The sequence below is a fragment of the Myxocyprinus asiaticus genome, chromosome 26 (assembly GCF_019703515.2).
Source record: "Myxocyprinus asiaticus isolate MX2 ecotype Aquarium Trade chromosome 26, UBuf_Myxa_2, whole genome shotgun sequence".
Lineage (NCBI taxonomy): Eukaryota > Metazoa > Chordata > Actinopteri > Cypriniformes > Catostomidae > Myxocyprinus > Myxocyprinus asiaticus.
In genome coordinates, this window is record NC_059369.1 from 42,812,251 (window position 1) to 42,833,323 (window position 21,073).

The 21,073-nt window shown below is 34.0% G+C and overlaps 1 protein-coding gene across 2 annotated transcripts; it reads right to left on the reverse strand.

The window, feature by feature from the left end:
* Positions 1-5,547: 5,547 nt before the first annotated feature.
* Positions 5,548-20,820, reverse strand: LOC127416666 (MOB kinase activator 2-like). 2 transcript variants are annotated; one of them, XM_051656136.1, is made up of 5 exons: positions 20,438-20,820; positions 13,926-14,077; positions 11,684-11,780; positions 10,190-10,314; positions 5,548-8,055 (listed from the first exon to the last, which is right to left on the reverse strand). In XM_051656136.1, exons 1-5 carry the CDS (start codon positions 20,524-20,526, stop codon positions 7,823-7,825), a joined length of 696 nt encoding a protein of 231 aa, XP_051512096.1. In that variant the 5' UTR covers positions 20,527-20,820; the 3' UTR covers positions 5,548-7,822. The 2 variants fall into 2 exon arrangements, with proteins under 2 accessions (XP_051512096.1, XP_051512095.1); XM_051656135.1 differs by lacking the exon at positions 11,684-11,780 and adding an exon at positions 13,313-13,415.
* Positions 20,821-21,073: the final 253 nt, after the last annotated feature.

Consider the following 21,073-nt stretch of genomic DNA (forward strand, 5'->3'; position numbering starts at 1 on the left):
CATGGCATGGGAAAAATTACTATTAGTTTGCTTGTTAATTAATGGAAGTGATGTAGAATTGGGATGATGTCCATTGAAAACCAAACCTAAAAAAAAATAAAAAAAGAAGAGATGATATTTAATCTGAAATGGAGATATTTTTGACTCATTATTGTATTTTGCTGATGTGATTTGTTGGGGTGATGAAGTGAACTATTTCCAGGTTTGACTGGCTTCCGGTCTGCCATCTGTCTTACCTGCCTCTCTGTGTTTATCTGTCTATCAGACACAGCTACTCTGTTTTAAAGGGATAGTTCACCCAAAACTGAATTTACTCACCCTCATGCCATCCCAGATGTGTATGACTTTCTCTCTTCTACTGAACACAAACAAAGATTTTTATAAGAATATTTCATCTCTGTTGGTCCATACATTGCAAGTGAATGGTGACCAGAACTTCGAAGATCCAAAAAGCACAAAGTCTGCATAAAAGTAATCCATTCGACTCCAGTGGTTTAATCTGTGTCTTCTGAAGCATGACATGAGGGTGAGTAAATGATGAGATAATTTTCATTTTTGGGTGAACTAACCCTTTAAAGGGATTGTTTACTCAAAAATGACAATTCTGTCATTAAATCGTTAAAACCCTTATGACTTTCTGTCTTCTGCAAAACACAAATAATATATTTTAAGAATGTTATAATCATGGATTTCCATACAATAGCAGATGATAAAAGTGTCATAAAAGTAGTCCACATGCTGAAGTTTAATACATTTGGTTAGGGGTTTATTCAAATCACTAACTACTGTAGTTTGCTAGCGTCGACAAACATCACTAACTAGCATCAGCTCAGACCTGTTCTGTTTTCACAGACGCTGTGTGTGTGTGTGTGTGTGTGTGTGTGTGTGTGTGTGTGTGTATTCTGCAACATGGGTTAGACAGCAACAAGATATACTTCAATTCATGCCTCAGTTAGCTCACACAGAGCTGTCTGTTTGTTTGTGTAAGTGTATGTGTGTGTGTGTGTGTGTGTGTGTGTGTGCTGTCCAAGTGTCTATCTTCTCTTCATTATTATCCACGAGAGAATTGTTGAGAGCAGGGTTTTTCAAACTGGGGTCCAGGGATGCCCAGTGTCCGTGGAGAATTTCAGAGAATAAAAAGTGTATATGTGTGTGTGTGTGTGTGTGTGTATGTATATATATATATATATACAGTACTGTGCAAAAGTCTTAGGCACATAAGATCTTTCACAAAAGCATTTGTCTTAAGATGGTTATTTATATCTTCAGCTTTAGTGTGTCAATAGGAAATATAAATGTTAAACTTTTGCAAATATAATAGATTAGAATAGAAGAACAGGGAGCCCTGCAACAGATGTCATGTTCCCCACAGAGTCCCCCACTGAACATCGTGTCAGTCTGGGATTACATAAAGAGACAGAAGCAATTGAGACAGCTGAAATAGACAGAAGAACTGTGGCGAATTCTCCAAGACGCTTGAAACATCCTATCTGCCAACAACCAAGAAAAACTGTGTCCAGGTGTAACTAGGAGAACTGGGGCTGTTTTTAAGGCAAAGGTGGTCACACCGAATATTGATTTAGCTTTTTTTTTTAATGTTTACTGGACTTTGTATGATGTTAATTGATAAATGAAAACTATTTATGTCATTATTTTTGAAGACATCCTCACTATGCAACATTTTTCACAAATGCCTAAAACTTCTGCACAGTACTGTGTGTGTGTGTGTGTGTATGTATGTATGTATGTATGTATATATGTATATATATATATATATATATATATATGTGTGTGTGTGTGTATTTAAGTATAAGTAAACATATACTAAATTTAGAAGTTTCATTCTGATGTGCGTCAATTTAAAAAAGTTACTCAGAGGTTCTTAGAGGACAAAAATGTGTGAGTCAAAAAACTGCCATAAAAATATTATTTAAAACTTTCACTGACTTAGATTTTTTTAACCAACATCAGTCCTGATGATAACTACCAAATATTCATTCATTTTCAGGATTTTAACCCTTTAAATGCCAGTTTGTTTATACAATGCCACTGTTGTTTTTTACACACACACATTTCTCAATACACACATACAAAACTCACTCTGACATCCATACCAACACACCCACACAATTTTATCTGCATTATTTATTCAGTTGGCCTGCAGTGCTCTATAATACAGCAAACAGAAAATAGGGGAAAAGCATGTATTTGCTCCATAGGCTAAATATGAGAAAAATGGCGCCATCAGGTGGAAAATATTAAAAATGTAAATTTTGAAGCCAGGGCTCCGGAATGAAATCATAATATCATAGAATTCATGATTTTATGCTTTAATGGCACTGGAATCAAATATTGCAGTTTTAATGGGTTTCAATGGGGACATTTTTGTCCTGAAGATCCAGTGTGTAACTATTTTGTGTACACGGTGTATTATAGATGTATTATAGGAACTGAGGTTGAAATATCTAAATTCCCCCAAAAAAAGCACACCTTAGGAAAAATGTGTGCCGTTGGCATTAACAAAGTGATTGAAAAAACAAAAATGAAAAAGACAAAAATGTCCCAAAGGTCCCACAAGGCTCAGTGGTAAAGATGCTGGCTATCACCCCTGGAGTTCGCTAATTCGAATCCCAGGGTGTGCTGAGTGACTCCAGCCAGGCTTCCTAAGCAACCAAATTGGCCCGGTTAGAGTCACATGGGGTAACCTCTTCGTGGTCGCTATAATGTGGTTCGTTCTCGGAGGGGCGTGTGGTGAGCTGAGCGTGGATTCCACGGTGGATGGCGTGAAGCCTCCACACGCGCTATGTCTCTGTGGCAACACACTCAACAAGCCACGTGATAAGATGTGTGGGTTGACAGTCTCAGACGCGGAGGCTGCTGGGATTCATCCTTCGCCACCTGGACTGAGGCGAATCACTACGCCACCACGAGGACTTAAAAGCGCATTGGGAATTGGGCATTCCAAATTGGGAGAAAAAGGGGAAACACCACCCCCCCCCCCCAAATAGACTACAAATAGAATTGAATTGAAAATGTTTTTTTTTTACATGGTTTATACATGTAACTGTTCAAATAGTGAGTAGAAAAAAGATAAGGGGTCAGCTTAATACAAAGTTATTATTTTCCAAATATAATTGTATTAATTTCTTTTGGCCTTAGTACAAATAATATGAAATCCAATTAATTAGTTTAGATTTCATCTGAAATGTAATTGTTTATTTAATAATTTATTCAATTCTAATTATTGAATATTATTATTTTAAATGTTTTTATGAAAATATATCACTGCCTTTTTCATTTTTATAAAATTTTTTGGAAGGGGGTCCCTTGCAAAGAATCATAATTTTTGGGGGTCGTTGCAATCAAAATGTATAAAAACCCGGTTAAGAGAATTATCATCATCATATTCATCATGTTATAATAATCATATTAAAAGCATATTTATATAAAATGATATATTGTGCCAGATTAATCTCAGTTTAGAGGAAGATTTGTATTTGATACAAGTTTTTTTTACACTAAAAAATGTTCTGAATTTTAACAGAAGAATAATGTAAAAATGCTACGCTAAAATTTTTTTAACAGGTTAACAGATACAGTGAAAAGTTATATTTTATGTAATTTAATTTCTACACACTAAAATAGTGGGGGGGATGGTTTATGTAAAATACATATTTTTAGAAATAAAAAGTATGATTTACCTTATAGTTAACAGCAGAAATGTATATTATATTTAACAAGACAACACATGTATTTATATGGTAAACTATTGTTAAAGTTATGGTGAAAAACAATAATTGGCTATTCCCAGAAGTCCAAGTGATTATATTTTATTATTAAAAAAAATAAAAAAATAAAAATAAATTGTGAATTGTTATTGCATAATAGTATATTTAAAAGTGCAAAGCAGATTTCATTGTTTCAGTAGGTTGGTATGTATGTATGTGTGTGTGTGTGTGTGTGTGTGTGTGTGTGTGTGTATATATATATATATATATATGTGTGTGTGTGTGTGTGTATATGTGTGTATATATGTGTGTCTATATATATATAATTAAATGAGATATATGGTAGTGAAGTGTAAAATATACAGGCACCGTAATCCTTGGTCACTGTATTTTTTACTACTTTACTCATCATCAGTGGTGGGTAAGTTACTCTAAAAAGTAATTAATTACTAACAACTAAAATCTTCTACAGTGTAATTAGATTGCTGTACTAATTCATAATTCCTTACATTTATATAGTGCTTTTCTAGGCACTCAAAGCACTTTTACATAGTATAGGGGGACTCTCCTCATCCACCTGGATGATGCGACAGCAACCATAGTGCACCAGAACGCTCACCACACACCAGCTATTGGTGGAGAGGAGAGTTATACAGCCAATTAAGTGATGGGGATTATTAGGAGGCCATGATTGAGAAGGGCCTGTGGGGGAAATGAGGCCATTTTTTTTTTTAATGACCACAGACAGTCAGGACCTTGGTTTAACGTCTCATCTGAAAGACAGCACCTTTTTACAGTATAGTGTCCCCATCACCACAGGGTGAGCACCCCCTGCTGGACTCCCTAATACCTCTTCCAGCAGCAACCTTAGTTTTCCCCAGGAGGTCTCCCATCCAGGTACTGGCCAGGCTCAACCCTGCTTAGCTTCAGTGGGCAACTAGGCAAGAGCCTCAGGGTGATATGGCAGCTGAAATGACTCTGTCTGAAAAGTAATTGCATTACTTATTACTAATTACTTTCTAAAACCCTGATCATCCTCGACCAGATGAAAAATACAAGGATAGACATGAAACTGTTCTTTTAATTCTTTCAAATAAATCCTATAAAATCACATAAATTATTCATGAACTGGCCAAATAATTTAAAGGGGCGGCGTTAAATTAGAAAACGTAAATTTTAACATCAGATGTTACATTTCGATTTTAAATTCACTATTGTTTTATATAGAATTGTTCAATTGTCTATACAGTATTTAATGCGATTACATCAGAAGTAATTGTAAAAAGAGTAATCCTTTACTTTTTCAATGAAAAAGTCATTTAATTACAGTAATTAATTACTTAGTAATGCATTACACCCAACACTGCTCATCATACTCTAATTAATGGACTTATCCAACAACATTTTAAACATAAGCGTGACACTTTTTCTTTGTCAGCTCATCAGCTGGTGCTCATTTAAAGATAAATAAGTCAATCATATCTATGTATTTATGAGATGTTTTAATGGGGAAACAGGCTTTATTGTAACAACTTATTCAAACACTGTTTCACTGGGTTTCACAACTTGGTGTTAACAGCCCTTTGGAGTCCAGTGTGTGTGTGTGTGTGTGTGTGTGTCACTTGTTCTGTATCACCGTTTTCCAATCAGAGTTGCCTGTTGCTGCACTCTACTGGAACAACATATGTACATACAACTTCACATTTCAAAGGTTTGACACTTTGGTTGAGTTCACAATGTGGTGAGGTCATGTGACAACAATGTAGCATTCTACAGTTTGAAACGTTTATCCTTGCATACTGCTACACACACACACACACACACACACACACACACACACACACACACACACACACACACACACACACACACACACACATATATATATTAAATAGAAGGCACTAGACAGTTTATACTGTCCAGTATGCAGAAAGCAGTTCCATTCTCACAGGATCTATAGACTCACACTATCTGTTAATGTGTTCAAGTCACAAGATAACAGACAGCTTAATTTGTGTACAGTATGTGTGTGTATTTTATGGGCTTGGGAGAGATCCAATTCCCATTGGGAACCAGTCAAACCAGATCACTGGTGCAAATACAGAATTACAGAGTGTTTGTGTGTGTTTTCATGTGTATATTTCAGATATCCTAAGGGCTGTTCGTTTATGAATGATCTGGAAAACCTGATCTTTCTCCCATACAATCCCAAACTCTCTCTCTGACCATTAGACACATGAACAATGAACATTAGTTGGGACAATTCACATGGACAGTGACGAACACAAACCAATGTAAGACGATCAATACAAGGTAACCAACATTGTATTATAGCTATGTACTATTCTATTGCAGTATGATTGCAGTGTAGTTACTTAAAATATAATTATTCCAGTCTGCCGTGCTGAAGAAATGACCTTCCTTTATGAATCAACAGAGGTGATTGCATGTGAAATGGATTGTGTGAATGATTCAGAATCGTTTGTTTTACCTCAGCAATGGTACCTCAACAATGCTGTTAGCCAAAGCACATGCGCTAACCAGGTGTGACACGATAAGTCATTTGCCTGAGAAAATGCTGTGCAAAGCGACACAATCGCAGCTATTCAGAACATACTTGATGTTTAATAAAAAACTATTTACACTATACGCGATGTTTAAAATTAGTTTGTTGAGGAAAAGAAATAAAGAACGTCACTGTCTAAACTACGTCATCATGGCGACAAAGTTGTAAAATTGGATATAACTGCACAGAAAAGGTTAGTAAGCGATTTTATCACACTACAATCATGTTAACATGCATATTGTTTATGTATTGGCCCCATTTACTTCCATTGTAAGTGCCTCACTGTTACCCAGATTTTTTTTAAAATAATTTAGATTTTTTTTTAACGAGGGACGTCTCTAAATGATTTTTTGTTCAATCAAAATTATGCCGATAAATGCTGTCAATTGAGCTTAACTTGTATTAAACCCAGAATATTCCTTTAAAAATGCCTGTATTGTATTGATTTGAAATTCTGTTTGTTGATTGGTTGGTTTAAAAGTCGAACCTTTTCATACAAGCCAAGTCGTACAATGTTGTACAAAGAGTTTTTCATGAGACTGTTAACAAACTGCTTTTTTGGTGTTTTTTTACAACTGTATGCGTGACATTTAAAAATTCGTTTGTTGAGGAAAATTAATAAATAAAGAACGTCACTACGTCTAAACTGTTCATGCATAGTTCATCCAATCATCAACACTCCTCAACTAGTCGAGTTCTCCTAGGTCAAGAATTTCAGGGATATACGCAAACAGGAAAAATGTCAACAAACAAACACCTTTGTAGAACAAAAATATCACTGCATTTCATCATAATTTTTAGGTGAAATAAAAGAAGACTGTTCGCCCTGCAACAAAGTTCTCACAGTGTCTCACAGTTGTGCAGTGTGACACAACGGACTGCGAAGGCTAGATGACGTAATCATCAACGCTGTTATTCGAGACGATAGAGATGTGTATCGTATAATCTGACATAATGTTGCACAGTGTGTCATGGCTTTTAGATCTCACTGAGATCATATCATATACAGTCTGGCAAGCAACAATTGTAAAGGACTGTAAAAATCATACAGTGTGCACCCAGCTTAAGATGTAAAATGTGTGTGGTTTGCTAAGTATAGTCACTTGTTGAAAGGCAACGTGGCCAGTGTTCACAGTTGGCTCTGAATAATCATGTATGTGCATGGTCCACTGCCCAGTCCAATCACAGCCCAGTCTGAAGTTTGATTGACACATTCTAGTCCTATTCAGTTGTGTCTTAAAAAAGGAAGTCTCTAATTTTAAGTGCTAAATGGAACATATAATATGGATTTTTGCAGTCTTGTGACCTTTGCTTCCATGTGTCCGATAAGTCCACGAGACCGTAGAGTGTCCCATTTGTCATTTTATTGTTTAAAATTTCTTTGTGGCCACTGTTCACCCTTGATGCCCCTTTTTGGGAAGACTGTAACATTATGTCACACAAGTGTGGACTCGAAGAAGGACCACAAAGGGCTAAGGCTGTATTTGGGACAGGATCGACGTGCCTGCGTGTCTTCCGTGTGTGTGCGTCAGTGTGTGAGCCTAGCGATGAGGTCATCGATCGGAGCAGTCTCTGCTGGGTCCAGTAATCTGAATGTGTGACTGAAGGTGATGAAGTGTGTGAACAGTGTGTTTAGGTGGGGGTGTAACTCCACGACGATGGCATCTTGGTAGTGTGCACTGAACAGGTGAGCCAGAGTACGGAAGAGCATGACAAAGACCTTCTGAATCAGGAACATGAATCCAGGAGGGAATGAAGAATCTAGACAGATACACACACACACACACACACACACACACACACACACACAGGTTTACTTGTAATCTCCAGCATATAAGTATAATCACTATATACTAACCGTAATCCAAATCCAACACATATATACAGTATATTCGGGTATATTCGGGTTTCAATTAACTTGTTAAACTCTGAAAAATTGCGGGTGGCAGCCCAAAAATACAAAATGTGGACTAAATGCAAAGAATTGGTCTCATTTTTTTCAGTTCTGGTAAATCTCACTTTGAAAAGTCTTATTTTGTTCCAGCAAGTACTAAAACATTTTTTTTCTCTATCACATTATACAGATCTGAAATGTAGGTGGCGCTCCAATGCATTTCAGCCCTCACAGATGTGCTCGTCCATAGACATTCAGTTTAATTTTCAGTTTATGCACCACCCTCATCGTTTCATTGAATATATCGACCTCTGAGTGGACTAGAAGCTCAGTGTAGGTGTCATTAGAAAGATGAGATCTTTGCGATAATATATAACATTTTATCAAATAGTGGAAAAAATATTTTGATGATTGGTTTAGCATGCATTTCCTGCTGGATGGCATATTTTGTTCTGGACATCTAAGATATAACATTGGATTATTCAGCCAAGCAAGCTCACAGACAAGTAAAAAATGGCTAATATTTTAGACAACTGCCTAAGGTAAAAGTCAATATAATGTTTTTAGGTATTTGGGGCTTACAGCAGCAATAATCGGTGCATAAAGAGACGTATCTTTTGAAACTTTTTCCAAACTGTGGTATTAAGGCAACAACATAAACTGTACATTCACATTCCTGAGACCAAGGGCTTTCATTTGATATATAACTTGTCCATTTAAGTGCCATGTCAAAGACTTTTATATTAAAACTAATATTTCTATCCCATTATCTCTAGGGGGCGCTAATTTGCGACACAAATGTTATCAGGCCTTACTGTGTTATTTTGTGTTACATAAATGCAAAAGTGATGGTATTCTCTGAAAAGTTCAGACTCTAAGCTTTCAAGCAATATCTCATTTGCCTATGTATACGGGGACTTTAACATTTTAAGTGAGAAAAAAAAAATCGCAATGTAGAGTTTATAAGATCAATCGACAGCATTTCAAAATTACAGTGAGGCACTTACAATGGAAGTGAATGGGGCCAATTTTTGGAGGGTTTAAAGGCAGACATATGAAGCTTATTTTATACAAGCACTTGCATTAATTCTTCTGTTAAAATGCGTGTATTATTTAAATTGTCGGTTTTTTTATCGTGGTTTCATGGCAACGAAGTTGTAAAATTGGATGTAACTTACACAAAAAATGTTAGTAAGTGATTTTATCACATTTAAATTATGTTAACATGCATATTGTTAATGTCTTGTGGCTATACTTTTGAAACAGTGAGTATTTTAATGTTTTTGGATTGACACCATTCACTTCCATTGTAAGTGCCTCACTGGAACCCATATTTTTGCTTTTTTTTTTTTTTGCGAAAAGAAGGGACGAGTCAAAAGTATTATTTTAATTTTTTTTAAAATCATCATTATTCCACAAATGCTGTCGATTGAACTTAATTTGTATTTAACCCGAAATATTCCTTTAAAAAACAGAATTCACTTGATTTATTCGTTATTCGTTTATTTATTCAATTTATTTATTTTCTAACAGAATGCTCCTGAATGTCCCCAAAATGATGTTTTGTTAGATTTAGCACTATTGGGTTACAATAATGCTTTTAAAAAACAGAGGCAGCAAAAACATGATTGTATTGCTCAATAATTTAATTTAATTACATTTTTACATGAAATTATAAAATATAACTTAATAATTTACAGGGATGAAAACTACTCGCCTTTCAGCTAGTCACCTTTTTTTTTAAGCTAATTGGCCCAAACTGTTTGGTAAAATTTTCTTCTGAACAACTGATGTGCCGTCACAGCTGTGTGTATACTATATGATATTTTAAAATGGCTTTGAATGGGGCTCATTCAGTCAGAATCTAGAGTAGGAACTATTTAAGCTTCATCACCATTTCATTTATCACCATCCTGAATCCCTTTGAGTAAGGGTTCATTTCTGAATGCGCTTAAACTCAGTTTTTGCTTTTTTAAATTGTAGAAAGTTTAAGTGTCATACATGCCCTGGTGGGAAACACACGTTCATCTGCAAGCAACTCCTGAATGTAGGACATGGCGTAATCAATATAGAGTGGAGCTGAACACTTCAGTTTCTTCCCCTGTTCATCCGTCCATTCATACAGACTGAAAACACACAAACATATAAACACATCCAAACTTCATGACTCATTCTGAATGTATCCCACACACAATACTATAATTTTACTGCAAAATAATATAGTTACAGCAATGCTACTTCTGTAAAACTGTGTTAAGTTGGTATTACCAATGTCAGTAAAAAATAATAATAATAATAATAATTAAAGCTGCAAGCAGCAATGCGGATTCCTCCTCAAAACTGCAAATTATGTAAAAATTGACATGGTAGAGACGTGTACTTCACACATGCACACAACATTTCATTAATTTGTTATTAAACTTTGCAAGAGTCTTCATATGAACTGGTGATTGAATTAAAGTATCGGTTTTATGACTAGCGGATTTGTAAAGCATTATTTTAGCGTTAGCGATAAATAATAGTAACTGTAATTCTGTCATCTTTTGACATATCAAGGTGACATTTTGCACAGTACTTCAGAGTGATGTCATCTTGAAGCCGGTTAGGTTGGAAAAAACATTAGTCAAAATGGCATTAGATTTTTTGGACATATGGATATTGAGACAATGTGGACATTTACATAAATGTGCACCTTTCAGCCATTTTGTATTGTATTCATTTTTGCTAAATATCAAATTGAAAGACATGTATTCTACACATACATATCGAGTTTCAAGTCATTTGGAGCTATGGTTCAGGAGGAGTAGATCTTTGTAATTTTGGACAAATTTGTATTGTACAGGAAAATCCATCATGGTGGACTTTATGGGTTCTAGAGGCTTTTTTGTTCCTCATGAGTAATGAGGCATATATACCAGGTTTCAGAAGTTTTTGACTTATGGGGTGGAAATGGACAAATTGGGGCGTGGCCTGTAGCGCCAACTATTGGCTCACGTGGGCCATTTTTGGTGTGGTAGTTACTCGTGGCCTGTAGTATCAATGTGCCAAATTTCAAAACTTTTTACCAAGAAGATCTTGAGTTATTGGACAATTTAGAGCTACAGGAATAATAATAAGAAGAAGAATACTAACAAAAACAATAAAAACTCCTACCGGAGGAATCCTAATAATTGAAAAGTCTTTTGGAAGAAACTGTGGTCATTTTGTATGGGTAAAACAAAAATACATCCACATATACACAAACAAATGGTCAGCAATTTAATTCTATTTAACTAAACAAAATCTCAGAAGATCCATTTAAATTGATTATGATTGTAAAGTCACAATTATTGCAATGACTGGTATTTTGGTGGAATCTATGGTTACAATGGTAAGATTTTGGCTACTCACAGTACATAGAGTTTCTAATATTTTTTGCATTTGAATGCTTATATTTGAGTGATTAATTTTGTCTCTTGTAACCAGCTGAAATTAAGTGTGTGTGTGTTTTCTCACAGGTTTCCTGAGCTTTTGGCTGTCGGACATGCTGTTGTTGAGCAAAAATCAGATAGAGCACTGAAGAGGAGAGTCACATGCTGGAAGAACGCAGCAGCTGGAGGAGATGGTGAGACAGAGAGTGAACACCATTTTAACAGTTGTGTATGGTTGCATGTTTATGCGCTCGTGTAAATGCCAGTCAGACAGGAAGAGTCTGGGCGAGAAGTGGGCGGTTCTTGGCCAAAATAAGCTGCAAAGTGGTTCAGACTTTATGCTCATAGTCAAAAGTCTGGTTATGCGAGACTAGTCTAGCACACTCTTAGCATTCCTTTTGCGTAACTGAACATTGTACCTACTGTATATGAAATATTTAAGAAAATTCCCTATAGTATGTGACTAGCCCTGAATTGCTCTCATTTAGACACTCGGCACGTTTGCGAGTGTGGTAATTTTTTTATATGTTTGTAAATACACAGTGTTCAGTTGTAAAATGGCATTCATCTAATGCAGAAAACACATGAAAATATTAAAAAGACAAATATAAAAGCACATTTAGAGACTAATTAAACATACTCAAAAGTACAATCATCAAGTCTCAATAACAGCTCTACTATTATTAAAAGTCTGATACCAAATGGAATGGTGGAATTTGCAAAACGTTTAATTACAGTTCAGTTATTTTACTTCTGAAGAAGCCCTCCGGTTTTTTCACCCCAGGTTGTTGGAAGAAGATTGTGAAATGGATGATTCTTCTGCGATATTTCTGTGATTAATTTCACAGTGGCTTGCTCTCTTCGAAGATGCAAATCAGGTAGATGTATTGAGGTGTTCGTGGTTCTCTCAGTTATTTTTTGTGCTCCCTTCTGTACCCTTTCAAAGGCAGTCACTTGCTTTTTTGTGCAACCTACTGAGAGCACATTTACATACTCAAGACAATATATACTGACATGGTCATCAGCAGAGGCTTCATGCTAAGCATGTCCTTATTTCAACAGACTTTTTGCCATTGAGAAGCATACTGTATTATTATCTCCAGAGCATGTGCCTCCATTTCCATTTTTGTATCACTTCCAATGTCTTTTAACTTAATAGCTCGAGATATCCCAATATCATCAGCGTAGACTGTAACCAGCATATCATTTAAAATCACCTTACGAGTTGACATGTGAAGTCAAGTCAAATTTATCTGTATAGCGCTTTTCATAACAGGTGTTGTTTCAAAGCAGCTGTACATCAAATTATGCTATAACAGAAAATGGATTAATATAATGCCAGTATTGGTTATTAATGTTTAGAACTATTAGTAGTCAAAATTAGTAAACCAAGTTAAGTGTTGTGGGTCAGTGGTTAAACAAAAAAAGTCCTTGAGGTCATCCCGAATTTTGGCCGATGAAGGCTTTTGTTAGTAGTTAATTCGTTTTCTATGGAGTTCAAGAGAGTGTTGTCCCTCCTTTGACCAAGTTGATATAGGTATCATTCAGCTTATGGCAGGTAATTTTGGTGAACTCCATCCTGAGCCCATACTTCAGACAGTGTCTCATGAAGAATCCCATGTCTTTGAGTTTGCATCAGTTCATCCTCTATGAAGTCTGTCTTAGTAGACTGAAGTGAAATGTGGCTGGAAAAGGTATGGTGAAACAACTCTACCTTGGGGCACCCCTGATGTCACAGCTTTCCATGAAATGCATTTGCCATTTGCAACCACTCTTTGCCATCTTCCTGTTGTGTAACTGTGCAACCAAGTCATCAGCTGTGGGCAGAGGTTGTGTTGTTAAATGCTGAAATAGCTTTGTGTGATCAAATGTTTTTGACGTGTCATCAGGACCACTTGCTTTATTTGCCTTTACTCGCCTCTAGTCTTAAAAAGGCTTGTTTAATCTGTCCAATATTGCATAATTCATCCATTTTTAATGATTTAGGCAAAGGAAAGATTGTACATGTGTTGTCGCTTGTCCAGGCCTCCGCAAAGTAATTATTTAAAACGTCTGCCACATGATCAAGTTTCATCCCAGCTCTATTGGTTTTGATAGTCCAAGCTCGTTGTTGATGTGATCCCACCACTGTTTTTGATTTGTGTTTTTCAAGCTATGGATTGTATTTGTGTAATACATCTTCATAAGCCACTGGACAGTATTTTGTGCCTTTTTCCATTTTTCAGTTTTCCCGTGTTTTTAAAACATTTTCTATTGTCTTTTTATGGCTATTTAGATTTGTGTGTGTGTGTGTGTGTGTGTGTGTGTGTGTGTGTTTGAAGACTCACTGTTTGTTGCTATCCACTCCTGCTGGTCAAGGCCGTGTGGATGTGCAGAGAGGGTCAGAAGGTCAACGTCAGTGATGTGTCTAGACAGAATGTGATCTTGCAGGTAAGGTTTGACCTCAGCGGACACGATCATATGTAGACTGTTATTTTTTCTGTTACTCACAAACAAACAGTTATTGTTATGTATTAAATCTGACATATTTGAAATATTTAAAAGTAATATACAGTACATAAATATATATATACTGTATATATACATATAATATTCAAATATTCTAATTTTATTAAGAAATATATTAGAATGAATTAAAATGTAATTATAATAGTAACTGATAGAAATTATTACATATTTAAGTGATATATATATATATATATATATATATATATATATATATATATATATATATATATATATATATATATAAATCTAAATTATATATATATGCAATCATCCATGAGATTATCTAATCAGCCAATCGTGTGGCAGCAGTGCATAAAATCATGCAGATACGGGTCAGGAGCTTAAGGTAATGTTCACATCAACCATCAGAATGGGGAAAAATTTGATCTCAGTGATTTGGACCGTGGCATGATTGTTGGTGCCAGACAGGCTGGTTTGAGTATTTCTGTAACTGCTGATCTCCTGGGATTTTCACGCACAACAGTCAACAAGCCGTTTCCGACTGCAGAACTGCCGCTTGCTGGATGTTGTTTTGCACCATTCTCTTTACATGCTAGAGACTGTTGTGTGTGAAAATCCCAGGAGATCAGCAGCTACAGAAATACTCAAACCAGCCCATCTGGCACCAACAATCATGCCACGCTTCAAATCACTGAGATCACATTTTTCCCCATTCTGATGGTTGATGTGAACAGTAACTGAAGCTCCTGACCCGTATCTGCATGATGTTATGCACTGCACTGCTGCCACACGATTGGCTGATTAGATAATCTCATATATATATAGATGTACAGGTGTACCTAATAAAGTGGCTGGTGAGTGTATACTGTATGTATGTGTGTGTATATATATATATATATATGTGTGTGTGTGTGTGTGTGTGTGTGTGTGTGTGTGTTTTTATATACAGTATATATATATATATATGGGTGTGTGTGTGTGTGTGTGTGTATTTATATACAGTATATATATATATATATATATATATATATATATATATATATATATATATATATATATATATATGGGTGTGGGTGTGTGTGTGTGTGTATTTATATACAGTATAGATTTATATATATATAAATTAAAATTTAATACAAAATAAAAAATAAAAAAATTATTTTAGTTACAAATGGATTAGTGTGAACTTGCAGAATCCTCTAAAAATCCTCTAAGAATCAAAGAATGTCCTACTTGGAAAAACTGAAATGAACATTTGTACTTTGTTTTTATTTATTTACTTTCATATAGTAATTTCAGTTTTATCCATTTGGGTCCCTTAATATTGGTTCAAAATTATGATAGTTAATATAATAATAATATTAAATTCTATTATCATTCCCTTTTTTTTTTTGGACAATTGTGTATTGCTAATTGACATGGCATTTGTTTCTCAATTAGCAATGGTTCTTTTCATTTTTTATTTATTTATTTATTTACTATTTTAATCACCTTTTTGCCTTCACTAGTGCATTTTAAATGGTGTTACAAATTAATTTTGAAAAGAACAAATACACGATGTAGTCTCTATATTAATTAGGTCATAAAAGTTGCATGCATAATAATTATAAAAGAATGAGCAATATGCACCTTTAAGTTGTTTTAGATGGAGTATTGCATCTCACTGCTTATAGACAAACCTGGCAGCCTGGCCGAATAATAATGTGTCTTTCATGAAAAATACCTTTGTCCTAAAAACACATTGAACCCTTTTGGTAAAAATCTGCCTTCATTATATAGTTGACTCTTGCCCTAATGTATGCCAGTTTGGTTTGATTATGTTCGCTTGTTTATACAAGAGTTATAACAAAAATATGATAATAGTGAACATTTACTGTAGAGGAATGAATTCAGAAAAAATATTATAATTTAAGAGGGTTTTGAACTAGGTGTTTGAAACGAACTAATACCTCGGGTAGAAAAAACACATTTGCACAACTGGACTTTTGTCTCCACATTGTTACTGAGATTTAGTCCTTGACAACTTCCCCGTGTGACAACTAGCCCCGGTTTTCCCTATATAAAAGGAGATTTTGCAAGATACAGCAGTGTGCAGGACTCTACGGAGTTATAGTGTCAAATTTCAATGATTTCTCTCTGTTGTGGTACGGCTGTCTGCTAGTTAACTTGCGTTTCAAATAGTTCTGCTGTGGCACACATAGCAAACAGTTTAAGAGCACACACACACACACACACACACACACATACATTGTTGTAGTTTAGTTTGCTATGTGTGCACATGGGGTTGGTCATTTAAAATTGCGATTGTACTGTATACAGAAGGGACACTGTGTTTGTGCACGTGTTTTCCACCAGCATTAGCAAACAAATGAGCACAATATCCTGGAAAGACAGCAGTTTCCAACATAGACGGTCCTAATTTTCGTGGATGCAGATGAGTAAAGCCACACACGTGGACGAAACACACTGACCTAGAGTGTGTTTACAGAGAGTGAGGAATCTGAAAACAGGAGCGGCAAGCTCCAAATTCAATCTAGAAATAACTGATAGTGTGTTTGTGTGTGGTGGGTGCTTTGAGACGATGACCTTGCCCTAAATGATTAAAACACCCTCTGTGATGTGGCGTATTTGTCTTTTGTATAAAGGTATTTGAACACCAATCTGTATGAATGTCATTTTGCATTAGATAACTTTGGCCGTTACTGATCTAAGCATCCTCCACAATATGTTGCAGACAAAACACTGTCAGTGCTCGAGTTTGCAGAAAATCCACCTGTAATTGTAAAGATGAGATTATCATCACGTCACATGAATGAATCTAAACCAACCCGTCTGAGATGAGAGTTCCTCAGGCATCACCTCCAGCACATCTCATCACATTATTAAAGTGTGTTCATGATGCCTTCAATGGACTTTTGAAGAGATGCACAGTGACAGTTATATTCTTTTCCATTAATCTGTCATTAATAAAGCTTACTCTTTCCTGAGCAGGTATAATATACAGCCCAAACAATAAATACAGTTCAAAGTCTTGTTCAAATTGTATAAGCTTACATGGTATATTCTGCAATCTTTTCTACATTAACTTGGATAAGCATATTTTACTCAATATTAGTCTTCTTATCTGATCATATTTCTTGGATTGTCTCCTGTTCTTTCACAATTCATACTGAATAAATAGTTTTGGGATGACAATGACAATTGTTTGAATATTTCGTTGTTAAAAGTTAATTTGCTGTTTAGGTTTTTTTTTTTTTTTTTTTTTCAGTTTAATTTAGTTTTGTGTTCTGCATATTTTTTAGTTTAGATTTTTTCTGTTTATTTTAGTTAGTTTTTTTGTTTTAGTTTTTAGTTTTCAGCTTAGATTTTGTTTTTAATTTTTAGTTTGGTTTTAGTTTAGTTTATTTTTATTTATTTTTTTGTTTAATTTCAGTTTAGTTTAGATTTGTTTTTTGTTTTTTTTTTGTTGTTTTTTTTTTAGATTTTAGTTTTTTAGTTTTTTTCAGTTCAGTTTTAGTTTAGTTTTTATTTTTGTTTTAGTTTTCAGGTTAGTTGAGTTTAGTTAGGTTTTATAGTTTTCTATTTAGTTTTTTGTTTTAGTTTTCAGTTTAGTTTAGTTGTTTTTTAGTTTTCGTTTAGTTTTTTTTTGTTTTATTTTCTGTTCTGTTTAGTTTTGATTTTGTTTTCAGTCTACTTTTTAATTTTTTGTTTAATTTCAGTTTAGTTTAGATTTATTTATTTTTTTGTTTAGTTTAGATTTTAGTTTTTTTCAGTTTAGTTTTAGTTTTAGTTTAGTTTTTTATTAAGTTTAAGTTTGTAGTTAAATTTGTTTAGTTTATTTAGTTTTTAGTTTAGTTTTGTTTTCAGATTAGTTTTAGTTACATTTTTTGTTTTAGTTTTCAGGTTAGTTGAGTTTAGTTAGATTTTATAGTTTTCTATTTAGTTTAGATTTTAGTTTTTTTTTCAGTTTAGTTTTAGTTTTAGTTTAGTTTTTTATTAAGTTTAAGTTCGTAGTTTAATTTGTTTAGTATTGTTTTTAGCATTCTGTTCAGTTTTTAGTTTTCTGTTTAGTTTAGGTTTAGTTTGGGTTTTAGTTTAATTTAGATTTTAATTTTTTTCAGTTCAGTTTTAGTTTAGTTTTTTATTAAGTTACGTTTGTAGTTTAATTTGTTTAGTTTATTTAGTTTTTATTTTTGTTTTGTTTTCAGATTAGTTTTTGTTACATTTTCTGTTTTAGTTTTCTGTTTAGTTGAGTTTAGTTAGGTTTTATAGTTTTCTATTTCGTTTTATGTTTTTAGTTTACAGTTTTGTTTAGTGTTCTGTTTAGTTTTTGTTTTGTTTTTAGTGTTTGAGTTTTCAGTTTATTTTAGTTTTAGTTTTGTTTTCAGTTTAGTAAAAAAATTGTTTAATTTTCAGTTTAATTGCTTTAGTGTTTGAGTTTTCAGTTTATTTTTGTGTTTAGTTTTGTTTATTTTAGTTAAATTTGTTTTGTTTTCAGTTTAGTTTTAGTTTTTTGTTTTAGTTTTCAGTTTAGTTTAGTTGTTTTTTAGTTTTCGTTTAGTTTTTTTTTTGTTTTATTTTCTGTTTTATTTAGTTTTGATTTTGTTTTCAGTCTACTTTTTAATTTTTTGTTTAATTTCAGTTTAGTCTAGATTTTTGTTTAGTTTAGTTTAGATTTTAGTTTTTTTCAGTTTAGTTTTAGTTTTAGTTTAGTTTTTTATTAAGTTTAAGTTCGTAGTTTAATTTGTTTAGTTTATTTAGTTTTTAGTTTTGTTTTGTTTTCAGATTAGTTTTAGTTAAAATTTTTGTTTTAGTTTTCAGGTTAGTTGAGTTTAGTTAGATTTTATAGTTTTCTATTTCGTTTTTTGTTTTTAGTTTACAGTTTATTTTTGTGTTTAGTTTTGTTTATTTTAGTTAAATTTGTTTTGTTTTCAGTTTAGTTTTAGTTTTTTGTTTTAGTTTTCAGTTTAGTTTAGTTGTTTTTTAGTTTTCGTTTAGTTTTTTTTTGTTTTATTTTCTGTTCTATTTAGTTTTGATTTTGTTTTCAGTCTACTTTTTAATTTTTTGTTTAATTTCAGTTGTTTAGATTTTTTTTTTGTTTAGTTTAGATTTTAGTTTTTTTTTCAGTTTAGTTTTTTATTAAGTTTAAGTTCGTAGTTTAATTTGTTTAGTATTGTTTTTAGCATTCTGTTCAGTTTTTAGTTTTCTGTTTAGTTGAGTTTAGTTAGGTTTTATAGTTTTCTATTTCGTTTTTTGTTTTTAGTTTACAGTTTTGTTTAGTGTTCTGTTTAGTTTTTGTTTTGTTTTTAGTGTTTGAGTTTTCAGTTTATTTTTGTGTTTAGTTTTGTTTATTTTAGTTAAATTTGTTGTTTTCAGTTTAGTTTTAGTTTTTTGTTTTAGTTTTCGTTTAGTTTTTTTGTTTTATTTTCTGTTCTATTTAGTTTTGATTTTGTTTTCAGTCTGCTTTTTAATTTTTTGTTTAGTTTTCAGTTTAGCCTTACAAATGAGGAATACTACATCGAGAGATTCATCCTAAGGGTACAGTAACATGAGAAGTGTCGCAATACAGTTTCAAAATTGCTCAGAAAAGTGTGAGCTAGTACAGAGTGTAAGAGTAGTGTAGGAATAACTGTTTTGAAGAGTACATTAGGGATAGTTGGTTGCACACTGAGAAAGGGCATTGACATTTTTGAGTCAAACCATGGTACTGCCATTTTTATAACGGCAATTTCATGTATTTGCTCGTTATGAGAAGGAAATGTATTTTCTCTGTGCAAGCAATGTAATATTTTTCAATGTGCCCAGTTGCACACATGCACAATATGTAAATATACGGGCCACTGCAGGTGTGTTTATCTATAAACAGGGCATGTGCGGAGGGTCTGTGTTTTCATACACAAACACACATAGATTTGTGAATGTTACGTTTAACTTTGAGCAACTTTGTAACACATTAGTAATACTGAACCTGATCTTAATGAACAAATGTTTTGATTAAAACACACACACATGCTCGCATACTGTCTCTCTAAAGGTATGCATGGCCCTTATCTCTCCAGCAGTCATTTGCCTAATGTGTCAATTATGTTTTGCTCTATGTGTGTATACATACTAAGCCAAAGTCTGGGTCCCCAAAATTGAGCTATATATATATATCAATACCTCGCTTTTGGGGCATTAGGGGATGTCCTCAGTGGGAAAATCAATTATAAGCAAATACTGTTGTTGTTGTTGTTGTTATATTTTAGTTTAAAAAGTTATGCAAAGGTTAGTTTCTTTAGTTATTCTGTAATTTTTATAATTAGCTTAATATAAAAACAATACAGGTCTATGGTGTCACCATTTAATAAGCTAAGTAGTATATACTCACATTTTAAACAGGCTGATGTTGTTGTGGTTTGCCTTCAGAGTGTTCACATCCTCTTCATCAGAGCTACTGTAACTCTGACATCCCCCCATATCCAGGGCACTTCTACCCGTAAAGGATCCAAAAAGACGACCTCATTTAAACAGCAAAACTAAGAAATGTAGCTGATGTACTGTCACATAGAGACACATATACAGCAGTCCCTCATGCACATGTTGCCTTCATCTACATGACGTCTATATGTGTCCTATCCAGTGGTAATGTCCAGACTATTTTCAGACTGTCTCTCTGTCTCTGTCCAGCATTCTCGTGTGTGTGTGTGTGTGTGTGTGTGTGTGTGTGTGTGTGTGTGTGTGTGTGTGTGTGTTGTGTTCTCACAGCTGTTCTTTGTGTCCCCTACACTTCAGGCTGTCTCTCTGTGTCTCTGGTAAAGCAGATGGACAGGTTCCACCAGTACTGAAAAAATATTTACTCTCTTACACACACACACTTTGAAGCCACGCCCCTCCCACATGTTTCCCCTCCTCCTCCCACAACAGGCTCCTCCCACATATGCCTCTAGGGCATACTCAACCACTGAAATTGAGTGGTCCTCAATTTTTTGGGGGTCACAGCCCTCTTTGAAACAAGAAAAACTTT

Coding starts and splice junctions, on each gene's coding strand:
- LOC127416666 (XM_051656135.1), bottom strand. CDS start 20,526: ATGGGGGGATGTCAGAGTTACAGTAGCTCTGATGAAGAGGATGTGAAC. Junction 13,416..13,925: donor GGAGTGGATAGCAACAAACA/GTGAGTCTTCAA, acceptor CTCTGCCCACAG/CTGATGACTTGGTTGCACAG. Junction 10,315..13,312: donor GACATCAGGGGTGCCCCAAG/GTAGAGTTGTTT, acceptor GTGTGTTTTCAG/TCTGTATGAATGGACGGATG.